This window comes from Diabrotica virgifera, chromosome 9 (assembly GCF_917563875.1).
Source record: "Diabrotica virgifera virgifera chromosome 9, PGI_DIABVI_V3a".
NCBI lineage: Eukaryota > Metazoa > Arthropoda > Insecta > Coleoptera > Chrysomelidae > Diabrotica > Diabrotica virgifera.
In genome coordinates this window covers 176,251,601-176,264,016 of record NC_065451.1, presented here as the reverse complement: position 1 = coordinate 176,264,016, position 12,416 = coordinate 176,251,601, and the positions used below count along the sequence as shown (strand labels likewise).

Sequence of the window (12,416 nt, the reverse complement as noted above, 5' to 3'; positions counted from 1 at the left end):
AAATTCAGCTACATATAGTAAAGCTTCATATATTGCAATAGCCTCTGCTGTATAAATCGAAGTCTCCGGTTTCAGTTTGAATTTCTTTTCTATATGTCCCGATGGTATAAAAAAGGCGCATCCAGTTCCATCTGCAGATTTAGACGCATCTGTATATAGAGCTATTGACTCATTGTAACTATTCGTTATGGATAAAAGAATATTTTTATTTAAATATATGTTTTCACTATAATTTGGTACAATAATATCTGTAGGAGAAAAGAAAGAAGAGTACGCGTAGTTTTTGAATAAGTCGTTCGTTTTATCTATATTTTTTAAGAGTACTATATTTTGATTATAAGCTTCACACAATAAGGGAGATTTCTTTTTTTGCCAATATTTATTGGTTAGATCATGGCAACTTAAAGTCACTATTTTTTGGTATAGAAGAGGGTTAATTAAGTATACTTTCATTAAATATTTTTTGGACAAAAAACTTCGTCTTAGATTTAAAGGAGGTTCCAAGGCTTCCAAATATAAAGCTTGTACTGGAGTGGATCTCATAGCTCCTAGACATATTCGTAAGGCTGAATTCTGTAAAACGTTGATTTTGTTTAGTAGTGCATTACTTGCTGATCCATACAAAACACTGCCGTAATCGAAAATAGATCGTATGTAAGCTTTATAAAATAATAAACTTACTTCAACATCCGATCCCCACCAAGTTCTATTAATTGATTTAAGAAAGTTTATTCCCTTATTACACCTGTTCAACATGTCGTCAATATGTAACTTCCAGGTCAATTTTTGGTCGAGTATCATTCCAAGATATTTAATTTTATTTTTAAAAGAAAATTTATGCCCACCTAAGGTGATTGTGCTAATATTAGGAAAGTTATGTCTGGTAAATAAACAAACTTGTGATTTACTGCATGATAATTCAAAGCCATTTTCAATAAACCATTTTTTATGGAGACCATAGACACTATTCAAGTTTTCAATGGATTGCTGATATTTCTTGTGTTCTGTGTACAAACAGAAATCGTCAGCATATTGTACAACATTAAATGCAATATTGTTAATAGTGATGTTGTGTAGATCTGCTGTGTAAATGTTAAATAAAATAGGGCTCAAAACGGAGCCCTGAGGTAATCCTTTATTATTAAGTCTAGGGCCTATAAGAGTATGATTATTTTTTAAATAAATTATTCTATTTTTATACAGGTTTACAATGTTAGAAGCAAACTGTGATGGAATATTAAAAAATGTAATCATCTTTTCTTGGAGAATTGAAAGAGAGACAGAGTCATAAGCACCTTCGATGTCTAAAAATAAAGCGGGCACATAACTGTTCCTGGAAAAACTGTTCTGAATGTCTACAACAAGAGTTGTTAAGGAATCTAAAGTTCCATAACCTTTTTTAAAACCATGTTGGTTAGCGGGTAAAGGATTTTGATCCCTTAGCCACCAATCCAACCTAATCTTAACCATCCGTTCGAGAGTCTTCAATATACATGATAATAATGATATCGGTCGGTAAGCTTCAGCTAATTTAGGGTCTTTCCCCGGTTTGGGAATAGGAACGACTATAATACGCTTAAAATCTATTATGCTGTTGCCTTCAATAATTATCTGGTCAAATATATTTAAAAGTAATTGTTTTGCGTTATCTGGTAAATGTTGTATCATAGGATATTTGATTGCATCGTATCCTGGTGAGGTACTAACGCGATTATCAAGGGCAAATTCTAATTCAGTTCTCGAAAAAGGTGTAAGGAGAAAATGATTCTGATCAGATGGAAGCGTTTTAGAATTAATAACATCTAACTGGTTATTTACGTAAGGTGGAGCTATTTTATCGAAAAAATCGTCTACCCATGAATTACTTAGAGGTAATGAAAAATTAACTTTTTTCCTATTCATTTTTCTTGCTTGATTCCAAATAAGACTAGATGGAGTTTGTTTATTTAATTTTGAACACCATGCAACCCAACTTTGTTTGGCCTTTAATTTCAGGAATTTTTTGACACGAGCATTTACTTCTTTGCATTTACAAAAATTTTCAGGAGAAGAATTGTTTTTATAGTTTATTAATGCCTTCTTTCTTTCTGCAACGGATTGATCACATTCCGAATCCCACCACGGAGGGGGAGTTCGTTTGCATTTAAATGGTTTATATTCAGAAATAGATTGTTTAGAAGCTTCATTAATACAGTCAATAAGGAAATTATATTTTTCTTGGGTATTTAAGGATGTGTGAGGTTTTTCGTTTAATAAGGTATCAACAAGCTGAGAGTATAATGACCAATTTGCTTTTTTAATGTTCCACTTAGTACTGGGATAAATGGTATTAGCATTAGTTCCCAAGACATCGATCACAACCTTTATAACGAAATGATTTGATCCCAAGGTATCAAGATCTACAGACCACGAAGTTTTATCAAAAAGGGATGGTGAGCAAAACGTGACATCAATCATGGAATCTGAGTTTCCTGGACTCGTTTGGCAAGTTGGTTGTCCATTATTCATTACTACATAATCTAAATTCTGAATTGTCTCCACAATTTGATGGCCTATATTATCATTTTTATATGAGCCCCACAAAGAATTATGTGCATTCATATCTCCTCCAATGATACAAGGGTGTTTTAGTTGAGAAAATAACTTATCCCAATCTTCGGTTTTGGTTTTAGTTTTTGGGCACCTATATACAGAGAGTAAACTTAAATAACTTTGTTTATAGTTGATTTTAATACCACAAGCAAGCAAGTCTTGAATATAATTTTTTTTAATTGTTATGCGCTCAAAAGGAATACCAGTTTTAATTAAAATAGCAACTCCAGAATAGCCGTCATCGCGATCTTCGCGTATCACATTATAACCTCTATAAATATATACAACATCCCGTTTAAACCAAGTTTCACTTATTAAAGCTATGTCAATATCTTCGGTTATTAAAAAGTTAATAAGGCTGTTTTTGTTAGCAACAGCTGATCGAGCATTCCATTGTATTATTTTGAGTTTAGATTTGTTCGTCATTAGATGAGTTATTTTTTAAAATATTATCTAGAACATTATTAATACCTTTGGCTAACAAATTCATGTCAAGTGATTTTGCCTCTTCTAAACAATTAATATTTTGAATAAAACTTGAGAAAAGAAGTACTAAGGAATCTACTAACTTATTTTTATCATTGTCTGTATTAGGAAAACTTTCCTTATTTAAGGGAGGTAAAGGTTGAGACGGTCCAAATCTGAAAGGGATGAGATATGGTGTAGGATCTTCGGAAGTTGGAGATGATACTTTTCTTTTTTTATTTGCACTATACTCAGTGCTTGATGTACTACAGCTTGGTTGGCTAAAACTTTTGGGTTTCTGTAGGTGAGGCCTCAATGGCTTGAAATAAGGAGATGTACTAACTTCAGAGGAGTTAGTTAATTTTGGAAATTCTTTGTCTGAATTTGACAATATTTCAAATCTGTTATTAGAAATAAGACCAGAAAATGATGAGTCACTCAAATTTTTTGCCTCCAAATATGAGATTTTATGTTCAATCATGATATTTTTTATTTTTTTTTGGTGTTCGAAAAAAGGACAGTTTTTAGAGATCGATATATGCTTATCAGTTTTACAGTGTATGCAATACTTTTTTGTTTCATCACATGTATGTATGTCATTTTTAATTTGTCCACATTGTATACAGTATTCCTGTGTACCTTTACACTGTCTAGAAATATGTCCATATTTGAGGCATTTATAACATTGCGTCACTTTACCCAACAATTTTTCCACTTGGAAAAATACATAATTTATCACAACATAGTTTGGCAAACAATTGCCTTCAAAAGTAATTATAACATTACGTCTAGGGACGTATTCTGTATTTCCATCCTTTTCTACTTTCCTGTGCATTCTTTTAATATCAATAATTGGTGAACTAGAGCTCATATATTTTTTCAAATAGTCAATATTATATTTGGTATCAACATCGCGTATCAGTCCTTTGATTTCCAAGAGGTGATTTGGAATGTACGCTTTTAAATTATCGTCCTTTAAGTGACTATTATTGACTAAATTGTTTGCATCCAAAATAGATTTGAGGATTACTTTAACACGGTTTCTTCCTATACTTTTAATTTGCTTAATATTATTAATCTTTAATTTTTGATGTAAAATATCTGCAACAACCATTGGATGCAAACGGGAAATATTCTGATCATTGGTCTTCTCAACATAAACACAACAATTTTGAAAGTCGTAACTATTACAATTAATATTAAAAAGTTTTACCTCCCTTGTAGCAGAAGAATTTATGGTGATAGTTCCTGTATCCATGTCTTGATTACTATCACTAATAACTTCAGCAGTATTTAGTTCGCACACTGGCGTCTTTTTTATATTCTCCCCCATCTGGGGAGAATATTTTCACTTTTGTATCACTATTCTACAATATGTAAATGTTTTTACCCACGATGAAATTTAAATGTTTTAATTGTCACAAAAACTGCGAGCTGAATGTCAATATTTAGGTACGTTTAACCATGGCCAAATTTTAAACTGTTCACACAAAAGTTAAACACCGTGAAAAGAAGCCTAGGCTGTTTAACCCATAGGACTGAAACTTCTTATCAATGATAATTAAAACCACTATAAAATTAATTTAAGTTAAACTACTAAAAAATTAATTTTTTCTGGAGCTATTTTAGATGCAACCGTATTTGACGTTTATTAATGTCAAAGTGCGACGTATGTTTTATTTTTCACTTTTTCCTAAAAAAAATCGAAAGGTTCTCTTATTTTCATTATAACTTGCTTAATTTTGATGCTATTAACTTCTATTTGAGCTCATTTGATAGGTATTCCGAAGTACTTTGACAAGTGCTTAACAAGTATATTCTATAAAATGCATCGTTTTCCCGTTATGTAAGCTTGAATACTTAGATTTGAGTACTCGTCGAAAAAAATATACATTCAATTACCCATAACTCACTTTGAAATAACATTAGTTTAGTTCTTTAAGTGGGGAGTGTATTAAATTTTTTATTATATTTAATTTTGGTAATAATAGCTTTTTTACAAAAGCTTCTAGTTTTTGAGTAATATGTGAAAAAGAGCTTTAAAACATGCATTTTTTTAAGAAAAAATAAAATCTTTGATATTTAATAACTCAAAAAGTATCGATTTATGTTAATAACCTCATATAACAAATTTTGATTAGAAGTTGCCCCTCTATCGATTTCTGGTATTATTTTTAATAAAAAAAAATTCACCCCCGAGAAGGGGTGACATGCAGCCCCAGGGTAAAAGCGCAAGTTAACAGCATGTCACCTTTGTTCCTTGAAGTATCTTCTAACTACTCACCAATTTTCATGAAAATCAATGAAGGTTCAACGAAATCGGAGGTGAAAACCTTCAGTGACTCCACTAAAAAAGGGATGTATTGATATGATTTTATAGAACAGTTGGAAGTAACGGGCAAGAATAATGTAAAGTTATATAAATTATATATAAAATCACAAAACAAGAAAAAAACCAATAGTTAAGATTGATGCCAAAATATAGGAGAGACATTACGAAGAGTTATTTAAGGCTAAAGACCTTACCAATACACAGAAAAAATGTACCTTAATGATAAAAACGAAATTGAAAATCGTCCTATGAGGATGTTTTGCGTGTTAAATCTAAAGCAAAAGAAATTTAACGTCTACTGCTTCTTGATTGTAAATTTAGTATACATTGAAAATTTACAGGGCAGCAATTAGACCAGTAATCACATATGGTGCTGAAGTAAGGTGCCTGACACAAAAAAATTGAAGAAAGATTGAAGATCCTAGAGAGAAAAATCATTCGGAGAAATCAGACAAATCGGAAATCCTCAAGTTTTTATCTGAGTGATTTGGCATGGAATGTACCTAAAATAAGCTTACCTCCTTAACCATACTCTTTTCCTTAACGGCCTCATTATCAAACAACTCGTCTTCTTTATCAGAAAACTTCTCATCTTCATCTCCGTCGGACAAGGTGTAGCTCATCACTTTAGTAGCAGCTCTTCTATTAAGAACTCGTTCTTTAACTGTATTGCTCGCTTGTGATGAAAATTCTACATCTGACCCTGAATCAGACCCGCTCCCCTCGTCTTCGGAATCGGATCCTTTCTTCTTTCGCCCTTTCTTTTTAGGAGAACCATTTACTACAAAAGATTTTTTATATTATAAAAATTAAAATAAAAAAAAATAGACAAGTTTGCCAATTTTTTATATATAAATAGGCACTCTACCTACCTAATACACTTTACCGAATTGAAATCGGAAAGTTATAAACAATTTTTTGGCTTAGACAAATGGAATATCTCGGTATCTATTACATTAAATTAAATTTCAGAAAACGGCGCTGAGAAAGATTCGGCAAGACACTTCTTTTAAAAGAAAAAAAGTTGGGATTACGAAGAGTAGTTCCTGAGGTACAACCAGTCAAAGTTGACAGGTATTTGCGACGAAGTTATAAACAATGGTAATCTTTGAACCATTACCTTCTTCTTTCGGTCCCCTTTTCACCATACAAATTTTCCTATGTTCAGGACGCTCATAATCATAACATATATTATAATAATAAAAACGATGGGTATTGTGAGATTATTTGGTATACTCTGGGCTAATTAGCAAAATACAAGGAAAAGTTATTTACCAGCAATTTTATTGCTGGAATCGAATCTTATTATTGTATGTATTAATAATATAGGTATGCAAAGTCCACAGATAGTGTGCTACTTTTTTTATAAACAAAATGGCGCCCGAAAATCGTGTTTTTTTCAATTTTTGCTCTATAACTCCAAATATTTTAACTTTACACCAAAAACGCTCAAATAAAAATTCACCGCAATTAAATTCTGCATAGAGACGTATTTTTCCCGATTCACTTCGATGAAAACTTTCCCCGTAAAAAGCGGGTTTTTCCAACAAAATCTTTAATTTTCAACTAAAATTTTAGATAAGTAATTGTTAATCAATAATTAAATCTTGGTAGTGTAAAAGCCTTTGTTGTATAGATTATAATTCCAGAAGCCCATGGAAATTGAATGAACAGTTTAGCAACAATTGAATTGTTAATTAAAAATTTACGGTCGCTATAATAACGACAATAATTATGATGCATAAGAATAACTATGATTTTTTCATAAAAAGACACTATACCTATCTAATGTACTTTACAGAATTGAAATTGGACTATTTAAGCGGCCTCAGGAATATTTTAAAATTATAAACAATTTTTTGGCTTATAAACAAATAGAATATCTCGGGAAATATTAAACTAAATTAAATTGTAAAAACGGCATTCGAAAAACAGCGGCAGGGAGCTTCTTTTAAAAGAAAAAATGATTAATTACGATGAGTAGTTCCTGAGATACAACCGATCAAAGTTGATCAGAATTTACGGCAAAGATATAAACAATAGGATCATAATTTTCAATTCATCACCCTTTTATTTTTATCCTCTTTCTCCACACCAATTTTCATATCCTTAAAATACTTATAACATATATTATTATAATAAAAACTATCGATAGTACGTGTGAAAATTGTCAAAAATAGCAAAATTCCAATCAAAAATTAGGTTGGAGAAACTGTAACCCTCAAAGTTCAAAATCGGTATACGTTAAAAAAATGCATTTTCTCGGCTTCCCATGGAGCAATTTCCTTCATTCTTTTTTTGTTTCCAAGTAACTCGAGTAGAGCCATCGAACTAACGCATTATTAAATGTCAGACTTGCTTTTGTTTTGTTATAATAGATTAATTAATTTATAAGAACAGAAAACTACATATTTTTTCCAGTTGTAGGCTTTTTTTACATAAACTTACTACAAGTGTACCTTTTAAAGTTAAAAACATAAATATTCTCCTTTGAAAGCTGTATTATTTAAACGTATGTAATTATTTAAACAATTTTTATTTAAACAAATTAAAATTTTGTGTTATAATAAATAAATAAATTAATTATAACAAAACAAAAGCAAGTCTGACATTTAATAATGCGTTAGTTCGATGGCTCTACTCGAGTTACTTGGGAACAAAAAAAGAATGAAGGAAATTGCTTCATGGGAAGCCGAGAAAATGCATTTTTTTAACGTATACCGATTTTGAACTTTGAGGGTTACATTTTCTCCAACCTAATTTTTGATTGGAATTTTGCTATTTTTGGCAATTTTCACACGTATTATCAATACTTTTTATTATAATAATATATATGAGTATTTTAAGGACATGAAAATTGGTGTGGAGAAAGAGGAAAAAAATAAAAAGGTGATGGTTTGAAAATTATGATCCTATTGTTTATATATTTGCCGTAAATTCCGGTCAACTTTGACCGGTACTCATCTCAGGAAGTACTCATCATAATTAAACATTTTTTCTTTTAAAAGAAGCTCCCTGTCGCTGTTTTTCGAATGCCGTTTTTACAATTTAATTTAGTTTAATATTTCCCGAGATATTCTATTTGTTTATAGACGAAAAAATTGTTTATAATTTTAAAATATTCCTGAGGCCGCTTAAATAGTCCAATTTCAATTCTGTAAAGTACATTAGATAGGTATAGTATCTTTTTATGAAAAAATCATAGTTATTCTTATGCATCATAATTATTTTCGTTATTATAGCGACCGTAAATTTTTCATTATCAATTCAATTGTTGCTAAACTGTTGATTTAATTTCCATCGGCTTCTGGAATTATAATCTATACAAAAAGGGTTTTTACATTACCAAGTTATTTAATTATTGATTAACAATTACTTATCTAAAATTTTAGTTGAAAATTAAAGATTTTGTTGGAAAAACCCGCTTTTTACGGGGAAAGTTTTTGTCGAAGTGAATCGGGAAAAACACGTCTCTATGCAGAATTTAATTGAGGTGAATTTTTATTTGGGTGTTTTTGGTGTAAAGTTAAAATCTTTGGAGTTATAGAGCAAAAATTGAAAAAAACACGATTTTCGGGCGCCATTTTGTTTATAAAAAAAGTAACACACTATCTGCGGACTTTGCATACCTATATTATTAATACATACAATAATAAGATTCGATTCCAGCAATAAAATTGCTGGTAAATAACTTTTCCCAAAAATGGCCTATTCTCCGATAATCAGCCCAGACTAGTATAAAAACACCAAAAAACTAGGTTAAAAAATGTTGAATTTAAAAATCCACAAGGAAAGAATTTTCCTGTAGCTGGTTGTATACGATGAATCACAAAAAAACAGTTTCATAATGTAGAGACAAATCATTTAAAAACAGTTACATAATGTAGAGACAAACATTCTTCATGTAGAGACAAATCCACCTGTTTAGTAACCAATGTGATCAACCAGTTCTAAACACTGATTATTATATTTTATATATCGAAAACGTTCTGATTGATGTAGCCCTTAAAGGGATTTTAATACTGAGCGACCAAAAAATACCGGGGTATAAACCCTTTAAATGGTATAAAAATTTGGTACATTAACATACTGTAGGAAAAATGAAAGAATACCCATGAACGAACATGTAAAACACACTGTATTTTCCTGTCACCGTGCGCCACAAAAAATTGGCCAGCGCAAGTACATGTTGTAGCAGATGGATTGCTTGATTTTGTCACTTTTTGAATTTCATAATAATCATTTTTAATCGAGTTATGAAGCTTTGAAATGGCCATTTTCGCATTTTTCAAATTTTTAATCGCATATAACTCGACAACAATCAATTTTAGAGAAAAATTACAAGAGACCTTTTTTGCTCAGAATGACCTAAGTTATCTAAAAAAAATTGTTGGAAATGAAAAAATTATTTTTGTGAATTTGTTTAAAAAAAAATTGTTTAAAAAATTTTTCGACCACGGCACCGCAAGGCACCCTGTGGATATGTTATGAGGACCCCTTTTTGAGTAAGTTTGTGCAAAAAAGTCTGATCGAAATTGTTCCGCTAACGGGGGCGACGATACAGTTAGACTATAGCGCTAATTGTTAATAACTAAAAATAACAGATTTGTAATAAATTAATGACAAAAATCTTTTCAGAACGCTGAAGAAGGTATTTGAATCTTGATTTTGTCACTTTTTGAATTTCATAATAATCATTTTTGATCGAGTTATGAAGCCTTGAAAATGGCCATTTTCGCATTTTTCAAATTTTTAATCGCGTATAACTCGACAACAGTCAATTTTAGAGAAAAATGACAAGAGACCTTTTTTGCTCAGAATGACCCAAATTATCTAAAAAAAATTGTTGGAAATAAAATTATTTTTGTGAATTTGTTTAAAAAAAATTGTTTAAAAAATTTTTCGACCACGGCACCCTGTGGATATGTGCACCTCTTTTTGAGTAAGTTTGTGCAAAAAAATCGAATCGGAATAATTGCGCTAGCGGGGGCGACGATACTGCCCGGTCTACTGGACAATTTTCTTTGTGACACGGTGACAGGAAAATACAGCGTGTTGTATATGTTCCTTCATGGGTATTCTTTTATTTTTCCGACTGTAGTTACTTAAAATTCCAAACGATGGATAAAATTTGTAAAGACCTTAGGCCTGGCGCAAATTGAACCTAAAGCCTGGGTTTCCTCGAAAGCGGCACCGACAAACTGCGACCGTAACACTGCGATGAATGACAACAGATTACGGTGAAAAATTCAAGGTTCTTCACTGCGGCAATGGAATGTGCAAACTCAGCAAGCGGTGGCTTCCAACGCATCCTTGGAAACCAACGCTATTATTTTGCGTGGTACAGTTTTTTATGACGTCATTAATCGCAGTGTTATGCTCGCAGTTTATCGGTGCCGCTTTCGAGGAAACCGAGGCTTAAGCGAGACACAACCTGCGCCGACGGGACGAGTGACCCGTCCATTTATTTTTCTAGCGGACCGCATATTCAACACAACTATGCAGTGGTACTGAATACAAATACTGATTACAAAATACTGATGTATCTGATCCTTGTACTGAATTGAGTAGGCAACTTTAAATCGGTATTTCCGTACTTGTAACGTTTTAAATATCTTACACGTCCCTAGTACTCGTAGCGATATGACTTTCGAAAACATCGAATTTGATCATAAGCGGGTGCATAAAAAGATATCTTACACTCAGTGGCGGCTGGTCTGTAAGTGAAGAGGGAGGTCATATCCGGTGGTTCAAGATTTTTTTGGAAAAACAAGACCTACAAATCCCATTTTAAATAATTTCTTATTCCATCATCTGTATTGGTTTCTTATAACTTATTTTGCAATATGTTGTTTAAATTTAAGCGGATCTTTATTTGACAAGTAAATATGAAATAAGTAAAAGGAACAAGTCTTCATTACTAATTGTCAAATAAATCAGATAAATAGTATGATATAATATGTAATTATAACAGCCAGAATATCAGCAAACTACTTAAACTCAAAACCTAAAATAAATAAATACTTACATTTTTATGCGGATTTAAAATGTAAATCGATTCTTCTGGCCTTAGATTTTGCGAAATGATCGATCACTTGCTCGTTGAAATTTGTGATCGCTCGAATTAAAGATTTCTCCATAGTTAACATAGCTAAAGCACACAACCTGTCCTCTCCCATAGTATTTCTTAAAAACGTCTTGATGCGTTTTAACGTAGAAAAGCAACGTTCACTTTCCACTGTAGTCATCGGCAAAGTACATAAAACGTTCAATAATTTTACACATTCAGAAAAGGTATCACAAAAATTGTTATTTATGAATAACTGTAGAACTGAAATAATTCCGCTGTTTTTATCAAAATCTTCACGATCATACATCACTTCAAGTTCGATTTTCAGTTTGAAACAGTTTATAAGTGGATAGTTGACTTTGACTAACTTTAGTGTATCTTCGGGAAATTTTTTCCTGTAGTCTATAAACCTTTCAGCATAAAAAAGTTGAGCAATCACAAGATGTTCACTAAAACTGAATCGATGTTGAATTTCTGATAAAACGATATCACACACTTCCAGTGAAGTTTGACGTTTGGAGTCCTCATGTCTTGGCCGTTTATTAGAAACTGTCGTGCATAACGATGAGGGCTGTGAAGAATTGCTTAAGGTACTAGTACACTTTAGAAGACCAAAAATAATCATTTTTTTCAAGAATTTTTTTCTCAGAACCCTTATTAGAAATGAACATAAAGTTTTTTTCATATTAATATATAACTCTTAGAGAGTACAAAAAATGTATATTTTTTCATTTATGCACGTACACTAATATTGCAGAGGGCGCAAAAGTCGAGGCCTCGAAAAATGATGGCGGACAGTTAATCTCAGGATTGGGATATCTGAAACAAAAAAATCGTACTGCATTTGAAAAAGGAAGGTTTCTTACGTGACAATTTACCACAATTTCATCAAAAAATAAAAAATAATTATTTTTTAACCATGAAAAACTGAAGAAAAACGGGTCATTTTTTCACAAA

At 31.5% G+C, this 12,416-nt stretch overlaps 1 protein-coding gene across 2 annotated transcripts in view; it reads right to left on the bottom strand.

The window, feature by feature from the left end:
* LOC126891975 (DNA topoisomerase 2) overlaps positions 1-12,416 on the bottom strand; it is a 255,500-nt gene that overhangs the window by 31,276 nt on the left and 211,808 nt on the right. For both annotated transcript variants that reach the window (XM_050661332.1, XM_050661333.1), the window contains one exon: positions 5,908-6,170. In XM_050661332.1, coding sequence (XP_050517289.1) covers positions 5,908-6,170 — 263 coding nt within the window. The remainder of the gene's footprint in view (positions 1-5,907; positions 6,171-12,416) is intronic.